Source organism: Pinus tabuliformis, chromosome 4_2 (genome assembly GCF_031772625.1).
Source record: "Pinus tabuliformis cultivar Carrire ecotype Pingquan chromosome 4_2, CPIR1, whole genome shotgun sequence".
Taxonomy (NCBI): domain Eukaryota; kingdom Viridiplantae; phylum Streptophyta; class Pinopsida; order Pinales; family Pinaceae; genus Pinus; species Pinus tabuliformis.
This window is the reverse complement of record NC_142304.1, coordinates 1,043,956,879-1,043,980,389: the sequence shown is the minus strand read 5'-3', so window position 1 is coordinate 1,043,980,389 and position 23,511 is coordinate 1,043,956,879. Positions and strand designations below refer to the sequence as shown.

The 23,511-nt window shown below is 37.2% G+C and overlaps 2 protein-coding genes and 1 long non-coding RNA gene across 3 annotated transcripts; all 3 read right to left on the bottom strand.

Moving 5' to 3' along the window:
* Window positions 1–10,886: 10,886 nt before the first annotated feature.
* On the bottom strand, window positions 10,887–19,149 carry LOC149173185 (uncharacterized). Its single transcript, XM_089424530.1, has 3 exons — window positions 18,810–19,149; window positions 11,433–11,502; window positions 10,887–11,251 (listed from the first exon to the last, which is right to left on the bottom strand). The coding sequence occupies exons 1-3, from the start codon at window positions 19,051–19,053 to the stop codon at window positions 11,242–11,244; spliced, it is 324 nt and encodes a 107-aa protein (XP_089280656.1). The 5' UTR covers window positions 19,054–19,149; the 3' UTR covers window positions 10,887–11,241.
* On the bottom strand, window positions 16,966–18,004 carry LOC149173186 (uncharacterized). Its single transcript, XR_016259663.1, has 2 exons — window positions 17,844–18,004; window positions 16,966–17,723 (listed from the first exon to the last, which is right to left on the bottom strand). It is a non-coding gene; the product is annotated as an uncharacterized LOC149173186 (long non-coding RNA).
* A 114-nt stretch (window positions 19,150–19,263) lies between the features above and the next one.
* LOC149173184 (catalase isozyme 1-like) lies at window positions 19,264–20,300 on the bottom strand. The gene is made up of 2 exons (XM_089426599.1): window positions 19,500–20,300; window positions 19,264–19,386 (listed from the first exon to the last, which is right to left on the bottom strand). The coding sequence occupies exons 1-2, from the start codon at window positions 20,298–20,300 to the stop codon at window positions 19,264–19,266; spliced, it is 924 nt and encodes a 307-aa protein (XP_089282725.1).
* Window positions 20,301–23,511: the final 3,211 nt, after the last annotated feature.

Below are 23,511 nucleotides of genomic sequence, written 5' to 3'. Positions count from 1 at the left end.
TTCACAATTATGGTTAAAAGTCAAATGCAGAAAATCAGTGTGTGGAATACTTATTCAACGCCCTCTTTCGCCATTACAAACTGGGTTATTGGACCGTTTCGCAAACGGCTATATAATTGTAACGGGTCTCATGCAAGCCATCAATATTGTATGCTAAATTAATGCTTAATGGCTGGGTGACACGTTACACCAGTCGCTTTGTCCCATATATTTCCGATGTTATTCACAGAGTATGGTCTCTGAGATGTCCACAATCTAGATAGAATTTTTTTATACAAAGCTAGGTTGTATAAGGCCTTGCCTTATTGTATTCACTGCCATTGTATTCATTGTCATTTAAATTTGGAGAAGAAATCACTGCCATTGTATTCATTGTCATTTAAATTTGGAGAAGAAATCACTAATGGCATGCATGGCTGCCATTGTCAACTCCCCTGTTTTGGGTTCATGCAGATCCCCTTCACTGAAGGCCTGCGGTGAAGTGGAATCAGGAAAAGAGATGCATCCAGGATCACCGCTGATTAAATCCCCATTGAACAATGTTACAGTTTCTCCAAGCCTGTCTCTCAGGCAGCAAGTTCAGGAGAATCTAGGCTTGAGCAGTGTCAACCATGGTCTTTCACCTTCAAGGAGCTCTATACAGACATCTCGGCTTTGTTCTAATCGTGATGAGAATCACCCACCAGTGCTTCAGTGGAATAAGAACAGTCCGGTGAAGCACGGGGGAGATCATCGTCATGTGGGTGTTTTGGGGCAGAGTTTAGTGTTTTGTCAGCGAGGTAAACAGAGGTTTCAGGGCAGAATGAAGGTGAAGGAAGAGCAGGCTGAGAGAATTTTGACAGAGGTCAATGGCAGTTTCTGTGCAGTTTCTCCTTCACTCAAGAGAAAACGGCCCCCCAAGCTCCATATCCCAAAGTCTCCCAGAGAGGTTAAGATGATCAGCCTTAATGAGAAAGCTATTGTGGATGAAAGCATAAGTCTTGAAGGTGACCATTATGGTTTTTACCTATGTTGCATGAGTTTCTGGAACGTGGGAACGTTGGGAACTTGGGTACGGGTGTCGGGAACGGCTAGAGGTTTCCCCAAAATTTACAGGAAACGGCTAATCGGGAACGGTAATATTATATAATAAAAAAATTTAAAATATAAAAATATAAAATATATAATTATATAATAATCAAAATTAATATTAAATCAAAATATTCAAGTATTAAAATCAATTTAAATATATAATCTCTCTTATATATAAATATATTCTCTGGGTGTCTCTCTTCCCGAGTCTCTCCCTTTTATATATATAAAATATTAAAATGTCAAGTTCATTATTAGTTCTCTGAAACATGACCAGTGTTTGAAACAATCTGCCTTAAAAATACAAAGGAACAATTTTACCTATGTTTCTCTAGTTATTCTTATGAGAAAAAGTAAAGCGACTCTAATGGTTAAGCATTGATTGCCACATACAATATGCACACAATATTCTGCGATACATATACATAAACAAAAAAAAATACTCATCAGCATGACACCCCAGATATCCCCCTTACATTGAGGTGTCACACGCTTCCTTAACCCATCAAGGGATTGCTCCAGTTTCTCAATTAAGGATATCGGTGTTAAGGATGTCTTTGGCCTTTCTCCCTGCGAAGGTTTCAAGAAAGCCTCATGTTTTGTGGGAAGTTCAACATATTTTTCTACATGCTCTGTATTCCCCAACCTCAGGGAACGTGGGAACTCCAAAAAAAAACAGTCTTCAAAGCTCCCGGAACTTTCCCAAGCTCCCATTGCAGCTCCCACAGAAAAGGGAACGTTCCCATATAGTTCCAAAGCTTCCGGGAGCGCGGGAACCACTGGAACGAGTTTCCCACTTCTAGGGAGCGGTTCCCGTGTAACAAAGGTTTTTACTGTAAAAAGGGTCGGAAGGAAGTAATGGAAGACACCCACAACGTGACTACAAATATACTTGGTGATGATAAGCAGGTAAGAAAGGGCCTACTCTATAGGCCACTGGTGAAAGATTTTGAATGTTTTGCAGTTTCTCTTCTGTGTTCACATCTGAAATATGGCTGCTATGTTCATGGTTGGGATTTAAACTTTACATCCTCATTCTCACAGTGCCCTTCCGGAATCTATAACAATTAACTCTGCTTATTGGGAAACCATCTTCTGACCTTATTTTGTAATCACCATCCTGGCTCTCCTACGAATTTTAATTTATCAGGTCCTTGTGACTTGGAGCACCCTGCAAATAACCCCGAATGCCCCCATGATCCATGAGAGAAAATGGATTAGATTAACACAGACCTATCTAGATTGGTGATCATTGAGCAGTACAGAATTATACATTGCTCGATGTGGAATACCTCTTATCAGCCGGTGTATACACAGGACATTTGTCAATGAATGCTGCCTTGTTTGGTGGTTATTGTTTGCCATCTAAACCCAGGTCTGATTGAGGTTGCATGTCTTAAATTCCACCATTTGTCTAATATGCATCATTGGCCTTTGTAACCTCCAGATGCACATATCAGAGACACAACTTTTACATGGGTATGATCTGGTGTCTATTTTGTTGTGCCCAATACATTGTCGAGATTCAGTGCACTGTTACATACACCTGTTACAAATACAAAGTGTTGATGGCTTCCCCATCCCACCTGCACTGTTGTGCACCTCTCTTTTTTCAGTGCGATAAAATACAATAGGTAGTATTATAGGTTAAGTTTGTTCCAATATTATGTGCGCTGCATTTCTATATGAGCAGATTTTCCCTTTCTAAAAATGGCCCCTTCGCATGCTTTTCCAGACAGGTTTCTCCTCAAACTCTGTTTACAAGAAAAGTTCCTTGCATGCTTATCTGCACTGTTCTGGATTTGTTTTATTTTGATTTCGAGTTGGTGATATGCGAGGACTGAATACAAAAACAGCTAACCCCTGGGAGGTCTCCGTGGGCCGTGCTGTGTTACAAGGATACCGTCCTGATCACATTCTGGAATGGATTGGACGATTCATGCAAGTTGTTAAAAGTCAATTCATCCCCACTGATCCTAACAAACCGAACAATCCTTAAACCTTTCAATATGTATCTGAAGGATGCGTGCCTGGTGAAAGTTGTGATCCCAATTTACACCCTGAACTTCTTATGCTCCCACATTCTGGACTGGTTTCATTGTGAGTTTGGGTTGGCGAGACTTAGGGCTCAAATGTAACAGTTGACCGCTTGGAGGGTCTATATAGGCCGTTCTGTATAACAAGGGCACCATCCTGGTGACGACATTCTACAATGAATTGCCGTTGAAAGATCTTTTGTTTAGCTCTGCTGCGTAATGAACAGAAAAGTCTTTAAATTGCGTAAATACCTTTTAACATGTATCTGATGGATGCATGCCCAGTTTTAGGTTTCAAATACACACCCTGAATTTACTAGCTCCCCACATTCTGGATTGATTTGATTTCGATTTTGAGTTGGTGAGATTTGAGGCTCAAATTCAACAGATGGCCCCTTGGGAGGTACGCATGGTCATAACAACTTACAAGGGCATGGTCATTCCATGCCAGCTGCTAAAAGTCCTCTATTTAGCCCTGCTGATCCTAATGACCCGAAATTTCTTCAAATCGCACACAAATATTTTTTCTTATGTATCTGATGAATGGATGCCTGGTGAGACTTATATGTCAAATGTACACTCTGAACTTATTAGGTTCCCACATTCCAGTTTGGTTGGATTCTGATTTTGACTCAGGGCTCAGATTCAACAAGTTTTCATGTTCTCTCGGTGACTTGGGAGGCCTACTCAGGCTATGCTATGTAACAAGGGCATCATACTGGTGAGGATAATGCCAATGATTAGAAGTCCTCTATTTAGCCTTGGTGATCCCAATGACCTGAGAATTCTTTACATTACTTTTTTTCTGTGTTTGGCGGAAGCATACATGCATATTCACCTAAAGAGATCTTCCATTCTCATCATTTTGAACTGGCGAGACTCATGGTTGAAATGCATGAATGCAGATCTGACATTTAGGCTCCTATTTAGTCCCAGCAATCCCAGTGGATTAAAAATTTCTGCAAACCAAACTTGGATACTTTTCCAAGCATTGACTTGATGCGGCTCTAAACTATTTTTGTAATGGATCTTACTTACTCTCTTACTTAAAAGTGTTATTTGCAAATTTATCTATGCAGCTCTGATTCATGTCCTGCAATAACAGAAGAGCATCCTACAGAAAAGCACCTATAAATTTTCTTTTATTTTCTTAAAATACTATCCAGTTACTTTATTTAACCTGCCTCAGTTCTCAAGTTCTCAACAAACCATCAGTTCTACCTTGGATTAGATAGATAGAACCACATTTGCAGGTCGACCATTCACAATCAAAGATATTTCAGATTGGCTTTTAACTGTTTTGAGACGAACCTAAATGGTTTCTATTTTGGGGTACTGTTGGGTTTTTCAGGCTTTCTTTGGTGTGTATGACGGACACGGAGGTGTGAATTTTAGCTGAATTTTGTTCTTCGTAGGCAGGGCACTTTAGTACTGCACATTATTCATCTAAATCTTGATGGGAACATGGGTTCCCAGTAACATGAGCTACCTTTGAAACCCTGAGTCTTCACCAGCTCAAAACCAAAACAAAGTTGTGTCAGAATCGACACGTTTCTCCATTAATTGTCTATGAACTTTAGCTGCCTTTTGTACTTCTTAGGCAGGGCACTTAGTATTGCACATTCTTAATCTAAGATCTTGATGGGAACATGCGTTCCCAGTAAGCACGAAGCTACCTTTGAACCCTGAGTGTCACCAACTCAAACCAACAAATTTGTTAGAACTGACACATTTCTCCATTAATTCTGTATATTTGCATAATCAGGGCACTGTAGGAAAGTATCCTGCCTGTTTCCGTGCTTTCTCTTTTAGTAATGTTTGTTTATCATCTAAGCTCATGGATTGTGTTTACACGTTAATTTTATCTTCACATACTCGCAATATGGAGTCCCTTATATCTTCTTCCCCTGAATTCTGTAGTGGACTTGAGCACTTCACAAAAAAATACTTTTTTCCCTCTGAATGCTGTACTTTCATAAACAGTGAACTTTTTAAATGTATTTCTTCATCTAAATTGTAAGCATGACTGTTTCAATCAGCTGATTCTGTTTCCCCTAATACTTCTATCAGGTCACTAATCAGGAGGCAGTAGACATTGTCAGGACTGTTTGCACAGAAAAAAGGCAAGGAGCTATTAGTCCTCCTGAACTTTTCGAAGGAGGAGAAGCATGGAATGAAGATGCTAGCCCACCACCTAAGGCAAGGAAAATTTCTTTGGGAGATGTACCTAAGGTCATGAAAGTCAGGAGTCTATGGGATGGCAACTTTAACACTATGGGATGCTATGACAAATATTTCAAAGAGAATACAAAAAGCCCCCGGTTGCAGTACATGCCTTTGCGACGTCCCATGGTAGCATGCAAAGAGCTTGTGGAGCTTTCTGCAGCTAGAGGCACACGAGATGACATTAGTGTAATGATTGTTGACCTCAGGCATTTCTACCCAAGTGGCTGATGTAAGAGGAGCCCAAATGTTCGCTTAATGCACCATTTTCAACACCGTCTTGCACATACCCCCATGTCAAAGACCCTCTGCTGAGCTGATCATGGTTGGAATTTCAAAACAAAACCATTTGTCAAATTTGACGGTTATCACACACTTTCAACAAAAAAAATCTGGAAGATTTTGCAATTTTTTAAACTATATTGGCCCTCAATTGCATCCCTGAAGCTGATTCACTAGTCATATTGTTATTACAAATCCAAGAGGTTGGACTGGTTCAAAGTCCAGGCGGTAAGAGGAAAAAGAAATTGAGAATAACAGGAAAAAATAAGAAACAAAGGGAACAGTGTACATTTGATGTATGATAATAAAATTCCCATTCTTAGATTTGTGTAATTCGTTGGATGTTTTTAATAGGTTGTCATGGTTGGATACCATGAGTTTTGTATATAGGAGAGCTAATTCAATTGACTGTTTTGTTCTAACAAGAAGTTATAAATATCTCTAACACTGAAGCACTGAAGCATTGGTGGGTGATCCTCATCACGATTAGAACGATGTCTGTATAGAGCTCCTTGAAGGTGAAAGACCATGGTTGGCACTGCTCAAGCCCAGATTCTCCTGAACTTGCTGCCTGAGACAGGCTTGGAGAAACTGTAACATTGCTCAATGGAGATATCATCACTGGTGACCCTGCATGCATCTCTTTTCCTGATTCCACTTCACTGCAGTGAAGGGGATCTCCAGGAACCCAATACAGGGGAGCTGACAACGGCAGCCATACAAAATGCAATGAGGGACTAATAAACACTGCAAAAGTACAATGAGGCTAAGGCCTTACACAACTGTTCATTACAATACTCTGTGGATAACATTGGAAATATCCGGTAGTGCTCTGTAGATGGGACAAAGCGACTGGTGTAACGTGTTACTCACCCGTTAAGTGGGTGCATGAGACCCTTTATAAGTAATATAGTCGTTTGTGAAACGGTCCAATAACTCACTAATTTTCTGCATTTGACTTTTACCAATAATTGGGAGGGTGCTAAAGCCAATGGGACTATATTAATATTTGAAGTAGTGTTTGATATTTGGTTGGTAAAAGTCATTAAAATGTTAATTTTATTATAATTAGTTTAGATTTATGCTATATTAATATTTGAAGCAGTGTTGATATTTTGTTGGTAAAAATTATTAAAATGTTAAGTTTATTATAATTAGAGTAATATATTTGAAGCAGTGTTGATATTTTGTTGGTAAAAATTATTAAAATGTTAAGTTTATTATAATTAGAGTTTATTATAATTAGTTTAGATTTATTTTAATTCAAGATTTATTAATTATGGGGAAGGATCAAATTTCAGTGTAAATTTTGTTTGAGTGTTTGAAAAAAAGTTTGTAAATAGAGAGATTTGATTTTTTTAGCATTTGAGAGGTCCAAAATTATTAAATTTATTTTAAATTAAAAATAATAAATATATTAATTTATATTCATAAATTTATTAATTATAAAAGTAATAAGTATTTAGGTGTTAAATATTGTTATAATTTTATTTAATTAATAAAAACTATATTTTTTTAAATATTTTAATTTATTTTATAAAATTTAAATTATTTAAATTTTAATAAATGAATAAATTATCATAAAACTTTAACATATAAAACTAAAAAAGTAAACTCTTTCAAAACTTGTTCTGTCATTTTATTTGTTTAATCATTTTATTAATATATGTGAGAAAAAATTTAAAGTGCGGAATTTATCTAAAAATTTAGAAATTTTGGTGAATGTTATTAGTTTTATAAAAAAAATTATGTGTTTTTTAATGAAAATATTAATTCTTTTTTATTTATATAGTTTTATGAGTAAAATAATTTTATACTAAAAAATTTGGGCAGATCATTTTTATAAAAAGCAGAAATTAACTATTTTATTTTGAAATAAATATGGAAAATTATCCACCTAAAATTATTCCTAAATATATAAAAATATAAATATATATAATACTTAAAATGAAATACAATACACAAATTTTCGAGGTTGCATATTGATTTATAGATATTTATAACTCTCTATTACCTTTTAAAAAAAGAGATGCTTTTATTCAATTTTATAATTAGCCAAATCCGCTAAAGGTAGTCCTCTGCTTGGAAGATTCTTATCAAATTTATGTCGTGAAAGAATGTTTGTTTGTTATAAAATTAACTTAGATCCACTAATATTTACTATAGTTCAATTTATGATTGAGTTTATAAGTTTTCATCAATAAAGTAAAATTGGTATAAATTTTATTTTACACATATTGACCACAACCCAATTCTTATTTTTACTTCATAGGGTTTTAATAACTATACATATTTATGGAATGGTGGTTGGCACTGAGAGATTCGATAGCTTGGGGGAGCAATGGCGATGGTTAGGGTTTGCTCGCGCTGGGTTCGTTTTGCAGCCGCATCGACTCCCAAGCCGGTCTCAGGACCCGAAGGCGATCCAGGATATGGGTTAACAATGAACGCTGCTGGGCAGCTGCCTGCGCTTTCAGAGAAATGGTCTACCTCTAGCAGACATTTCGCTCCAAATATACCCAGATCAGTGCGACTGCGCATTTGTAGGGTTTTCTGTCACATGGGATCAAATGACCCTGGATTGGGAGCGAAACAAAAGTTTTAAACGAGACTGTGAGGCAAGGGCTTCATTGGAAGCTCACCTTTCTGCGTGGATCCACGAGGAAGGTTTTCTCTGGAGGAGGTTCGAAGCCCCAATATGCACTCTTGAACAAGGAAGTCGTCGGGTCGTATGGCGTTTAGGGGTCAGGGCTCGTCAAACCCAGAACGCATGGAGAAACGGCAGGGGGGGACTGCATGCTGCAGATCCGCTCCCCCATTCAACGCATGGACCCAAACTTTGTAGTTCCGGCTTGGAGCTACACGATCTAGCCTTTATCCGAGTACGGCTTGACCCCAGGCAGCAGATCGACGGCACCAACCATAGATCGAGGAGAGTTCCGGCAGATCTAGACATGCACAACGAAAAACGAACCAAATCAGAGCCAGATCTGGAACTTTGCCTATAGCCAGACCAGGTAACAAATACTCGTTTTCAGATTCTGATTAATCCTCCTCAGGGGAAAACTCGTTTAGTATGGGTTCATGCAGGAGATACTTCCTTGCAGCTGAAACAATAAATATGGGTAGAAATGGGATACCCAGTTCAGATCCAACATCTGGTCAATGGTAGGAGGTCCCTCCAGGACTGTAGATCGTTGGAAAGTTATGAGATTGGGCCAAGATCAATCATTACTTTAATATTCAGACTGAGAGGAGGGGCTTTGCCTCAGGGACAGACAAGTTCCTCAGGGGGAGAAAAAGGGAAAAAAACTACAGCCCAGCACCAACCCAAGGGAGGTTTATCCTACAAAAACATTTTACAGGGCAGCAGGAATTCAGGGCTCTCTCCAGATCAAGGCGGACACATGCCCAGGCCATACATAGTAGATCAGTCAGAGCAAACCCCAGCTTTAAACTTAGATTCTTCAGGGCTTGATGATTTCGTTAAGTCCTATGAATCGCAAGCTCTAATTTGCCGTTTCAATAGCTTCTGGCCTAAACCCTTGGATCTATTCCATTGGATCTTCACCAGCTGGACCATGGAATGTGATATCCATCTATGTTCAAAGGGGTTCTTCATAGTAAGATTTACATCCAAGGAAGTCAGAGATACAGTCATTAGTGTTGGGCCATGGTTTTGGGGAACAGCGGGGCTGTTTATGACCCCGTGGTTCCCAGATTTTGATCCAAATAAAATGACTGTAACCAAAATGCCAGTCTGGGTTAGACTATACAACCTTCCTCTGCACTTTTGGAATGAACGAGTGCTGGAAGGCATTGGGAACAACATAGGGAAATACATCAAAACAGACCTGGAAAGGATCAATGAAAGGATCTACACCTTCGCACGTATCTGTGTGGAAGTAGATTTAAGTAAAGGGCTGCCGGACAATATAAGGCTGATCTACAAACAATAGAACTGGTTACAGGTACTAGATTATGAAAACACCGCCTTCAGATGTAGGTTCTGTAGGCAAACAGGACACTTACAAAGCTCATGCCCAGAAGCCAAGAATAAAAAGAAGCCGAAAGGGAAGCAGAGAAAAGGATGGCAATTTTCACCCCCAGCTTCAGAGGACGAAGAATCAGAAGCAGCAGAGGAAGAGATCCCAGAAGAGAAGACCGAAGTATCTCAAGAAATGGAGAATCCGAAGGAAACCCCATCAGACAATAAGGCAGAGAAGACAAGCATGGATCCTAGCACAGGAGGCATCAAACGGCACCATCACTCAGATACTTCAGATTCAGATAAAGAAACTGGCCCACAGAATGCAAAAACACAGTTAGTCATTGCTTCGATCGAGCCCACTCAAGGAGAGTGGCGCAAGGTCGAAAAGAAAAAGGGGAGGAAAACTTGAAGCGTGAGTCCTACTCATTGCCGGAATTCAGTTTTTTGCCTCTTTCTTTCTCTCTCCTCTCTTCTTTTTTCTTATTTTTTGTGCACGTTAGTCCTCTAACATTGCGTGGGGTGCGAAAGCACTCGAGCCCTTGTGGCAGCTTACAGTATGTTTCAATGCATCTACTAGTGTAACTTTTCATTATCTTTTTAATAAAAAGTTACCGTTTTTTTCTTTGGAAAAAAAACTATACATATTTATGACAATTTTAATAATTATAAATATTTATAATAACTCTACAATTTTTGTGGAAATGGAACTTTATTCAAAATATTGAAATTTTATTGTCTACTTGGGATAGCTCAATTGGCATATAGCATATTTGGTAATGGCCTGGGAAATGAAGTGTCACTCAACCCAAAGTCTTGGGCTCAAATCTTGATTCAAATCTTGTGCTATCTCCCCGATTGGGTGAGAAGTTGGACATGATGAAGGCGTAGTCCTACCAAACTTACAAAGAAAAAATGGGAAATTTATTATAATATTATTATTAAAATTGCCATTTTAAATTGTTGAAATGTTTATTTTAATATAAAAATGAATTTGATAATTGTATTATTATGAAAACAAGGTTGCATTGCTGGTGTTGCTTAAAATATGTTTAAATTAAAATAATTTGTTTTTTTTGTAAGTTTAGCAACAATGAAACTAAAGTTGGACATGATGAAGATGTAGTCCCACCAAACTTACAAAGAAAAAAAATGGAAGATTTATTATAATATTATTACTAGCAATTGTCCCAAAAGGTACAAAGAGAGGCCGATAGGATTATTAAATTGGAATTATTGAATTTTTCGTTTGTGGAAAACTCAACGGTTACAATGAATTCTTACAGTAATGCCACTGCATAGCAATTTGCAGTACCGCTGTTTTTCATGCTACATAGGCAGTGCTAAGGCAACGTTACAAGTGGTAAAGTGGGATACACGAATCTGAACATTTGAGAATATCAAAGATGAGATCCACATGAACTTGCAAAAGGACCTCCCCTGGTCTGCCAGGTGTTATAAGAGTTGCAACTTTGACACTTGTGTGCAACAATGTGAAAATTTACTTTAGAAGTTACTCCACAGTCATTGCATAAGATCCAAACCTGCTCAAATGACCGACGAGAAAGTGGTGAGGTATTTTCTCTCACGCTACCATCAGACAACTTACCATTTTGTTCTTATAAGCTTGAGGCATTGGAGTCAAAGCAACCTACATGACAAAAAAAAATATCAGAATCCACTCAAGAAACTTAAAAAATCAATTGCCATTGGACGAAAGAAAATTTCAAATATGAGAAATCAAAATTAGCAAAAACACATCTAATAAGCTACTCTTTATACAACCCATTGCAAGTTGACTTCAAGATGTTCATCTTGTCGAAAATATCTACCTCTCGGTCAAGTTTCTCCCACAATTTAGACATATCACAGACAGATTTGGAGCACACTGGACAAGAAAATCTGCAAAGGAAAAACAAACATGTTAGAATGGCAAGACATTTGAAATAAAATTAAAGCTGCTACAAGCTGTGACCACAGATCGCTGAAGAAGGTACCATCAATGGGCATATCAGTGCAAGTATATCGAGTATTGTGTAATAGTATATGTAGACTGGAAACAAGAGGTTGTGAGCCAGGGCACAAAACAGGCCACATATGAAACTTACTGAAGTGTACCTACAGGATAACGCTTTAGGACGGTATTGCATGTAAAGCCATAGGTGGATAAGAAGGGGATTATTGATCATGTGAATAAAATCTCAATACAGGGATATGACTATTCAAGAATTCTGATATACATGAGCAAAGCTAACTGATCATTAAGCAAAGTCAACTGTTTTTTGATAGACATGAACAAAGTCAACTGTTTGACTTTTATCATATCAAGCATATCAGGTATTCTACTATAACAAGATAGCTTGCCATGACATATATAACAACTACAAGGCAGGACACTGAAACCACTGATGTTGTTTTTATAAGAGCAAGAGAAAAATAACATAAATGCACCCGGTATAGCTAGGTAATCCGAAGCTAGCTTAGAAGTGGGTACTATTGGTCGGCTTTTTTCTTCCTCTGCTTCCCCTCTCTCCATTAGAAACAGTGAGCGTCCATACAGATGAGAATGAATCCATTACTATCTTTCTATCTTTCAAAAAAGCGCGCTTTTTTCCCTAAGCCGATTTAATCGCGCTTTTTATGGGAAAAAAACGACTAAATTTTTTTTTGCCGCTTTTTTCGAAAAAAAACGCGTTTTTTTTGAAAAAAGCCCGCTTTTTTCGTAAAAAAGCTCGGGGGTCCGTGGCAGCACGATTTATAATGAAAATTTGGATTTATTAATTATTATTTCATGATCTTTGTACAGGTTGGAGTCCCAGCGACTTAATGACATGGTCTACGTCTACTACAATCTTCGATTGTGGGTGAGGCAACTTGAGAGGACACCTGATGTGGATGCCATCTCATTGGATGGGATTGACACCACTGCTGCATGGAGGGTTGAGGCCGAGAGGCCTCTCATGGATTCTACTGATAATTGGTTAGTGCAGGATGAGGGGGAGGGGGAGGAGGAGGAGGAGCAGGTGGAGGAGCAGGAGGAGGAGGTGACACCGCCTACCCGGGCTACCACTAGGACCAGTAGAGGACGTGGTCTACCTCCTGTAGCTCATACTTCTAGTTCTTCAGCTTCTAGAGCACATCAGATGATCAGACTCCATTGCCATTTCCACCAGCATAGGCACCAGCATCTACATCTAGAGGGAAAGAGAAAGCTATGACATTTTCTCGCAAGAGGGGCAGAGGAAATCAATAGGATTAGACTTTCATTTTATTGAATATGAGTCTATGACATTATGACATGATGAGATACATTATCATATTTTTTGTTGATATTTTGAGGCTGAGCTGGGACTCAGGACTTACTATTCAGGACATGATTCAATGTTATGTGTGATTTTAGCGTTAGAAATGATATTAAACATCTTATATATTAGTTTTCTTATCATATTTATGTGTCAATGTATTTATTTTATGTTGTAGATGGTTTAAATATTAAAAAAATTGAAAAAAATGAATATTTTTGTACCAAACGCTTTTTTCCCGCTTTTTTCCGCTTTTTCCGATTTTTTCCGCTTCATTCCCAGCGCCGATTTAATCCCGCTCGTGCTTTAACAACATTGGTCAGGTGCACTGGTTTCGTCATATCTCTCTACAGTTGGAAAGAGCCAGAGTGCTGAAGGCGGTCAATGGACTATGTGTGCATTGCGAGGCCGAATTCACAGGAATCAAGCGATGGAAAGCCAGGAAACACGCCAGATTGACGTGGGACGTTGCCCCCCATGGCGAAGAAGAGGTTGGTCTGTGTGTTGTGGTGTCTTTGTGGTTTTCTCCAGATATTGGGTCAAGGGTTCGAGCTTCTTAGAGACCGGGAAACCCCCAGCTCAACTAAACTGCTCTCACTCACTCTGTGTATGTTGTTTGGATTGGATTGCTAGTGGGTCAAATTTGACTGTGGGAAATGGGTCGCTGGCTGTGTGTAGGTTTTCTTCCAGTTATTAGCTCTAGAAGAACTACTCCAAAGGATACACGTCCATCTTCTTATTAACCTGGCCATACATGAAATATTCTGGAGCCAGATACCTGAGATATGATAGTAGCTAGTTTTATGAAGCCTTGATTATAAATGACATTTATTTTCCTAAGGAAAGAGTTGGTGTAAAGAAAGAAATGGATATTTACCCAAATGTACCTACAATATCACTACCTATTGTTGTTTCTCACCCCCTCGAGAATAGATTCACTAATGTATTCCCACAGTCTGAAATAGAATCCAAGGCATCAGAAGGTAAACCTAGGATACCCACTTATTCAAGACATGTTCTCTAGAGACTATCACTTTGCATTTAAGTAATTTCATTCATCCTCTTATGCACATCTCAACAATTTTCCTTCAACCGATCAGTTTAGGTAGCTGCTTGAGGTACCGGAGAATAACGAAGATAAGCCTAAGCAGGATAATGACGATCAAGAAAGGTAGAGACCATCATCCACAGTTTGCAGTTCTGTAAAATAAAGAACATGACAAAGATTTTACTTAGAAAACAAGCTGTCAATAATGGGTTCCTGGAAGTAGTTGAATAAAAGCTACTTTGTTTTGTTTGGGTGATTATTATAAAAAGGTAATGATCAGTGAGTTTCTTTCCTTGCAACAGCTATGGACATAACCTTCCAGAGAGTCCATTTTCAAATCTTAATGGATCCAATCGTATTAAAATGGTATTAATTACTTCAGAGAAAACAGTGGGGAACATGCCCACTATTTCCAAAGCTTTAACACAAGCATCATCAACATCTGTTATCGATAAGGAACTTACTTGTTCTATATGCCTGGGTACTTAGAATATTCGTTTTTTTGACATTGTTATTTCAATGATTTATCTGTATTCTAACAACAGACAACAAAATCCGAAACTTCTACCTATAAGTCTATGTGCAGATGTCGTTGTGGAGCCGAAGCAATTAGCGTGTAGCCACTTCTTTTGTTTGAAATGTGTGCCAAAGGTGAGATAAACAAAGCACTCATTTGCATTATTAAATCAATATATTTTAACATATATAATTGATTCAGGCTGCCATTTCTGTGAATTCTGCTGGTGCAGGTAATTAAATTGTCTGAGGAGTGCCCTATCTGTGTGCAACACAAGGGCAACCAGGTCTTTAAACTTTCTGGAAGGAGAGATTTATAATTTGATTATTACCCTTGGGAAAGAGAGCCAGTCCCACACCAAATGAGTGGTAGTTATACAAAATATACATCATGATACTCAGCTTGGTCCATTTCTCAGATGGCACCGGGTCTAAAATATAAAACAATTTGAAAATGGTGCAAATGCAATCCTTTGTATCTATATGAAGATACAGATAATGTACACAGTGCTCTTCTAATCTATGCTGATTTAGATTCAATGATATTTGCCAGAGGGAATTCCATCTCCAACAAGGTTCATATTATGGATGGAATACCTATCATATAAGTACTGCCTTGACCAGATATGATGTCCATTTCCAACGTCAGAGAGATGTGAATTTTTGCAATATGCACTTATCATGGCACCAAAATTTATAGGCCTTAACATATTTTTGTTTTGGCCTGCAGTAGAGACAAAAAAAACAGCAAGAATATCCATTCCAATTGACCATTACTTCCTGAGGTTCCTTCAGTGACAAGACTGGAATCTTCAAGCTTCACAGTAATGGATTTTAATACCCTGATTTGACTCTAACTGAGCAGTTCTAAAAAGTTGCATAAAGTTTACAAATCAGAAGCTATACTGTAGCTTTCTTCGATGAAAGGGAAAATTACCAACAACTTGAGTATATTTATAGAAAAATATCTCAAACTTGGTAGTGAGAATATTACAGGTTTAGCAAGGGTAACTCCAAGACAGACCTAGCCAAAGATGTCCTTGTTCTCATGGACATTTAGTATGAAATTTAAGCACCTACTACGTTGGTATAATGATATAATCTGTCATACAGTTTCTATTACTGTAACTGCTCTTGCACACCTGCCACTTAATCCATATCATTATTACATAATCGCAAATTCAACCTTAATTTAATTCTTTTTTAACATGTTAGATTGATAACATCACAAGGTGAACCCTCAATGGCCAGTTTACTGTGATCATCAACTTTTAGCATATAATGAAAATTTTATGATATACAGTTGGCCTTATAACAGAAAACTTCTATGATAGACAGATAAAAAGTTTATACAGATATTTGAAAATTAGAAATTTGTAGAAAATTTTATAACAGCAAAAGCTGCAAATATTGAAAACAGTAACATTTTAACAAGATGGGAAAATGAAAAGAACCTTATTTTTGTTCCATTGGACCAACAGAAATAAATATCAGGTAGACAGGCTGTAAAAATATTACACTGTAAAAAGGAGCATATAATAGGAAAATATCAAGATGAACAGTTACTTGCAAGAAAAATAAAGAAAACATAGGCTATTTCACATGAACGGAAAATTCAAAAATAAATACAGATAGCTAGCAATGCAATTTTATTCATATCATTATAGTTGTTAGGTTGTGATGAGCATCATATTTCCTACTTGAAATCATGCTTCACTGTCACACATTTACAAATGAATGGTGGAATACATATCCAAAAGTTGTCAGTTTGGGCCGCACACGCCACCAAGGTTTTTTTTCCAAAACTTTGCCCATACTCGGATGCAATCCTACAGCTGCTACAGCGCTTTTAGTCTTGACCTGCGTAAGACACTTGCTGTGACACCCTTCACAGTCACATCCATCAAATATTTTTATGACCTTATGATGACCTTCCTTCACAGTCACATCCATCAAATATTTTTATGACCTTATGATGACCTTTCTTCAGTCACATCCATCAAATATTTTTATGACCTTATCCTTGTCTTCTCCTATGCAGAAACAAGCAATGTCTAAAAATATACATCGATCCTAATAATATCTTTTTGAGCAAATTGAAGCTGCAAAATTATATTATCGAAAAAAAACAATTGAGATTTCAAATTGCCATAAAGTTCCCACCATATTCATCTCAAAATCTCAAAAGACTGAAGGGCATATTCTGTTATATCCCCTATTTATGGCCATCCCGTAATAGAAAAGAGCATGTCGACATGCTTGACATAAACTGTTTTAATAATAGATTTCTGAGCTACATCACAAGTGCCTAACCGTGCTGTACAATCTGTTCAAACAATGAAACAAAATGAAATCGTGAAAAAAGACATCTATCCAAAGCTAAGGCTGAAGCATACCAGCAAAATGACAGAAGCAAAAAGTCGTTGTCAAAATTCTCATCACATGGATGCCTTTTCATGTACCCCTTCTCCCGGCTACATATAACAAGCTCCTTACACCTAGCCTTCGCAAGCAACATGCCCGTAAACATCCATCCCATCGAGGAAGAGAAGGAAATCCAAGAGTGAAGAATACATATTTCTCCCCATTTTACAAGTTATTTTTCACATCGATATTTTTCAGATTACATTTCTGAGCAATATCATCTAAACATGTCTTTCATGGGCTTGAATATAGATTCCCTCCAAGAGTATCCATGACTTCCACCACACTAAACATTACACATTCTTTCCTCTCTTCATAAATACGGCCATACATAATTTTATTATGCTTTATATGTTGGTGGGAAGGGTTCTATCTTTTGCAGCGATTGGTTTTTCCAGTAGCCCAAATCATTTATTATTTAAAATAGCACTTCAAGTACTCGGAGATACTGGGGACAACCCATCATTAGCATGAAAAAACAATAGCGCTTCAAGTACTCGGAGATAATGGGGCAAAACCCATAGCTGGTATGTAAAAACATTTAGTGACTTCTTCAAATCACTACAGAAAGAGTCTGGCGGAAGGCGTGCAACCAAAAAAAGTTCTTCAGAATGTTCGTTATTGATACCAGTTAGCTCATAAATGGAAAGTTTTGGTTCCTGAGATAGGAAGTATATCCGTATAGCAACATTTAACTAAAATCGAGCTACCAGAAACAAGGATATCCCTCACTGTGAAGTCAATGCACGCAGCAGCTCAACATGATCCACATCATCTAAACTTCTGAAAGTCTGATTTGATGACCTCTGAACATCGCCATGCCTTCTTCAAGGCTATTCATTCACCGATGCATTCCAGTCAAATCCTTGTAAAATTTGTCATTTAATAATATTAAAATGTTCTTAGCTGCATATTCTCTTAAGGTTAAACACAAAAAACATTTTGATAGTAACCTGATCTCTTGCAGTTGAAAAGATATTTTAAGGGTTATCCCTCATCCCCACCAAAATACGCAATACTCACAACCTTGGCTTCCCTGCCGTGTTGTTGCGGCAATTTTATTGTATTTCCAAAATCTTCTAGTTTTCCGCTCAAACCACCTGTAATTGTGTGTGTTCAGATCCAATGGCTCAATGCCTTTTTTCTACACATTACAAAACTTTTATATTTGGAATTAGATCTTTAACTAAAACCCTGAGCAATGCCTTCTGCATAAAGAAGAGTTGTTCCATACCCTGGGATGGAGAAGATCCCTGAGTACGTGTTTTTGTCTTTGTATTACTCCATATAGAGAACAACTAGTTTTGCATAGCTATTAAAACTATTTAAAATAGTAAATAAACTATTAAAACAACCAGTTTAGAATAGACCAACATTATCTTTGGACTTACATGCTAACATAGCTTATTTCAAATTTAGATATACCTGTGTTAAACTCTTATTTTTTTTAAGCCTTAGCAGGATCAAACAAAGCAAACCGCAAGGAGTGCCAAGAAAAATAGACACCTCTTAGTACACAATAGATCTGGGATAATAAGGCTCCATGTTAGTATCGATCATTTCTTAACAGATCTGGATTGATAAGGATCTAGAGCTATTAAGGAAATATGGGGTTAGAAAATACTAGATGAACAGAGGCTGTTGCAATAGCTTCTTGTGTTTGAGAGTCGAGTTTGACCCACATTATCTTTGGACTTACATGCTAACATAGCTTATGATATACCTGTGTTAAACTCTTATTTTTTTAAGCCTTAGCAGGATCAAACAAAGCAAACCGCAAGGAGTGCCAAGAAAAATAGACACCTCTTAGTACACAATAGATCTGGGATAATAAGGCTCCATGCTAGTATCGATCATTTCTTAACAGATCTGGATTGATAAGGATCTAGAGCTATTAAGGAAATGGGGTTAGAAAATACCAGATGAACAGAGGCTGTTGCAATAGCTTCTTGTGTTTGAGAGTCGAGTTTTCCCAAATCCGCGTAACCAAAGGCGAAGGTATTCTTGTTGTCCTGAACCCGGAGGTTTTGAACAGCCAAAGCGATCATAAACCACCGAGGTCCGGACGACAATAACACGTTCGCTTCCTCCCGTCCGGATCAACAAGCGGTGTCTTACCATAAATAAGACAAGAGTACCAAATAAAAGAAGAACATCGATCATCTTCTTGAGGAGCTAATCCTGATAAGGGTTAGAGGAGATCGAGCTCTGACAACTTCACGCCATTTCGAACTGACATCTGAAAAATAGAGGAAATACGCACATGAACAACGTCGTTCATAAACCCAATGCTTCCTCTCTTCCTCCATCTCCAACAGTACCACGTCGTGAAAGTGCAACCACTGTCATGTGTATTTAAATATCACAGATCTATCACCAAATTCTTGAGAAGTGGTGAGATCTTACCTTCTCCCGCTTGCCAGTATGGGTATGGGAAGGAATGGGAAATCTCTCAGCATGACGAACTGGATCGAACCTTGATGGAAAGTAGTTGACCTGTAATTCCAGCGATTGTTTTGTAAAAATCAAATCTCTCCATGAACATTGACTCGATGTCCAAGTAATACGAGAGGTATTGAAAAAGAAAAAGAATAAAATTATTTACCAACCTCTTCATCCCTGTGCATGAAGTTCATGAATCCCTCATGATGATTATTGTGATGTGCACACTTGGGTGCATTGGCTGGCAGCATCAAATAGTTGGGTCCAACTCGATGCCTTTGTGTATCTGAGTATGAGAATATCCTTGTTTGGAGTAGCTTATCTTCAGTGTAATAGACACCAGGAACAACAAGAGCAGGAGCAAATGCAAGCTGCTCGTTTTCAGCAAAGAAATTGTCAATATTCTTGTTCAAGACCATGCGTCCTACAGGTTGAAGAGGAAAGATATCCTCGGGCCAATTTTTCGTAACATCTAAAGGATCAAAGTCATATTTATCCTCATCCTGAGGATCCATTGTCTGGATAAAAAGTTTCCATTCAGGATAGTTTCCTGCTGCTATAGAATCATAGAGATCCTTGGTTGCATGACTGTGGTTTGTTCCACCTACTACAACTGCTTCATCATCCAATAGACACTTAACTCCACAAGTAGGCCTCCAATGAAACTTCACATAGGTTTGCCTGCCAGCCTTATTAACAAGGGTAAAGGTGTGGACACCAGACCCATCCATATGCCTGTAGTTTAAAGGGATTCCAAGATCATCAAAGAGAAAGGTGAACATATGCAAACTCTCTGGGTGGTGAGAGAAGAAATCTCGAATCCTCCAGTCTTCTTGAATGTGACTTTTGGGATTTGGTTTCAATGCATGAACCATGTCTGGAAACTTCATACCATCGCGAACAAAGAATACAGGAAAATTATTTCCAACAAGATCGAAGTTCCCCTGCAAGAGAAATGAAAACCCCATGAGCTATATGGGAAAAAAAAATGGGGTAGCATCAATTACAGAATAATCCTTTGAAAGAACTTTCAAAAATAGTCAAATATTTGGCCGCTTCATAAAATGAGTATTAGAAGACCAAAATTGTAGCTACTGCAGAAAGCAAGACGGGAAAAAGATTTGAATTACCTTCTGGCTGGAGGGAATGCCTTTGAGATAAGGTGAGCTCAATACCTGCAAAACACGGCACAGAAGGGCTCCATCTTCTCTGACCGCCCACCCTTTGGCGGGATGCAGAAAATCTTCAGCAGCAACCGACACAGCATCAGTTCGGCCGCATACGGGCCTCTGTGGCGGAGTCTTCGCAGGAATTTGATTAGCGAAGCCCTGAGACCTTCAGCGATGAACGCGTTTGGGGAGGTGAGGGAATGGGGCATCGGCTGCCTGGTGGAATACCTGAGGAATGAAGCGGCTCGGAAAAGGGGAGCGGTGAGCGTCGCGGATCAGTTCTGAAACGCTTGCATCAATCCAGAAGACGTTGAACACTTTTTTTATGGAGGCACCTTTTACCAAGCAGGTCTAAAGACGGATACAAGGCCTCTGTAGAGGTTAGCAGGGTACTACCTAGATACCAGGGTTCCCCTTACCTGTGCTTTATTCTACAAATGGCACTCCCAACTACAAGAAGGCTTCATAAAACGAGTATTAGAAGACCAAAATTGTAGCTACTGCAGAAAGCAAGACGGGAAAAAGATTCGAATTACCTTCTGGCTGGAGGGAATGCCTTTGAGATAAGGTGAGCTCAATACCTGCAAAACACGGCACAGAAGGGCTCCATCTTCTCTGACCGCCCACCCTTTGGCGGGATGCAAAAAATCTTCAGCAGCAACCGACACAACATCAGTTCGGCCGCATACGGGCCTCTGTGGCGAAGTCTTCGCAGGAATTTGATTAGCGAAGCCCTGAGACCTTTAGCGATGAACGCGTTTGGGGAGGTGAGGGAATGGGGCATCGGCCGCCTGGTGGAATACCTGAGGAATGAAGCGGCTCCTAAGAAAACGGCACGAATTTAGCAGCAGAACCGTCTTCATCAATATCCATGAATACACGACGCAACTCGCTTGCAGAACTCTTTGGTTATCCCCGCTCTTTTCCCGATGCCACGTGTCGGCGTGAGATTAGAGAACTTTGCAGTTATACTCACTCTGTTCCCGATGCAACGTGTCAGCATGAGAAAGAAAGGGACGACGAAACTCTGTTTCAATAGGAAGGCCTATCGGCCTAATTAAAATTGCAATTACAAATTGTTGAGATTTTTTATTTTTAATATAAAAATGAATTTGATATTTTTAATATAAAGATAGATTTAATAATTGTATTACTATGAAAACAAGGTTGCATCCCTATCGCTTAAAATATGGCTAAATTAAAATATTTTTTTTTTTTTTTTGTAATTTTAGTCTCATCATGGTCATGTCCAAGATTCATACTAGAATAAGGCACTGGTGGCTTAATATCTAGGAGTACCTTAACAATACACCCAAAACTGTTACATTTTATTCATTGATTTTATTTAGAATTGATTAATTTCAATATATATTTATGAAATGAAAAATGGTTTTATTATTTTATTTTAATTTAATATATTGATTTATTAAATTAATTAATTAATTGATTAAATAATTCTATTTTTCATTAATTATAATTTAATTAATTTTGTTCATATGTAAATTTAAAATGTAAAAGAATTAAATTTTTTATTAGAGTAAAATAAAAATTATTTTTAAATATTACTATTTTTTATTTGAGATATTTCCATTTTGAATTTTCTCTCAATAAGTTCCTCCTATATGTATAGCAAAGTGTTGTCCAAAACAAAAAGAGAATTGAAATAAGATACTATGTAATGCAATGTTGAGTTAGTGGGTTGTTTTGAGTGCCGTTGCAACCATTAAGTCATTTGACTTAGGGAAGACTAGATGTAGTATTCCCCCTCTAACAATTTGCTACTTCTTGTATATGTATTGAAGGATCATGGTAGATGATATTTGTTAGTAAGTCATTTTTACTTTATTACCATTTAAACATATCACAAGTGGAAAATACATATATTTTGATCAATGAATCAAATTAACAAAAAATATAGTTTTACATTTAGATTAAAATAAACATTAAAAATTGAATATTTGAGTTTGAAATTTCATTTCAATAAGGTTTAAATAATGAATTTGTAGATTATTAACATATTATACATAAGGCTTGGTTTAAGAATATACAATTTTTCCATTTTTTAGTTAATTGTTTTATTCTTTTTAAGAAAACATATTTTGAAAAATAAAATAAAATGTAATTTTATAAAATAAAAAAATAACATACTAACAATTTTTAAAATAATAAATTACATATAATCATAATTAAAATAAACGAAGAAAAAAAATCATTAAATATGAATAGAGAAGATCTCCATCTTTCTCCCCGACCATAAGAAATAAACCTAATTGCAAATACATAACATACATTAAATAAAAATTAGAATATTATTAAAAATGATTAAATATACACGGAAAAACAAAAAATAAGAAAAGAACCAGCAAATAAAACTTAGGAAGAAAAAATTATAAAATTAAACAAACTTACCAAAAAATAAAAAAATTGTGAAAGATATCTTCATTATATACATATCCTGTAACTTATTTTCACACTATCTATAATAAAAAAAATTAGTTCAAACACCATATTAAAGATATTCTCCAATCTCATAAGACTTCATATCTCAATTTGTATATCATATAAACCTATAATTAAAAAAAAAAATACATATAGTTCAAAATTTTAATTATACTCAGATATCAAATCTATTCGAATCAAAAAATCCCTCAAAACAAAAATGCCTATTGAATCCATATAAATTAAAACAACATTAAATACAAAACAAAATACATTATCAAAATAATAAAAACAATAAAAACGTTGACGAAGTGGATATCTTGAAACTTATAATATATAATTGTGTTTATAGTAAGCGACCTTGAAATCAATTTACTAAAAACGGAGCCATTTTGCTAATTGCAAATGGCGTTGTTTAACAAGGCAAAGGAATTGCGGGAACAGTCAAAAGTGATTGGAATTCGGTTAAAAAAATTTCTAAAAATCTTGTAAAGGTAGTGTTTGAATCGTGTTTTTGATGGTGGAATCCAGTCAAAAAAATTTCAAAAAATCTTGTAAAGACAGTGTTTGA

What these genes read in the sequence shown, in the direction of transcription:
- LOC149173185 (XM_089424530.1), bottom strand. Translation starts at nt 19,053, where the DNA reads ATGATCGATGTTCTTCTTTTATTTGGTACTCTTGTCTTATTTATGGTA. An exon ending in CAACAGCCTCTGTTCATCTG is followed by an intron (nt 11,503 to 18,809) that starts GTATTTTCTAAC and finishes TTTCCTTTGCAG; the next exon opens with ATTTTCTTGTCCAGTGTGCT.
- LOC149173184 (XM_089426599.1), bottom strand. Translation starts at nt 20,300, where the DNA reads ATGGGGTTTTCATTTCTCTTGCAGGGGAACTTCGATCTTGTTGGAAAT. An exon ending in TCATGCACAGGGATGAAGAG is followed by an intron (nt 19,387 to 19,499) that starts GTTGGTAAATAA and finishes CTGGAATTACAG; the next exon opens with GTCAACTACTTTCCATCAAG.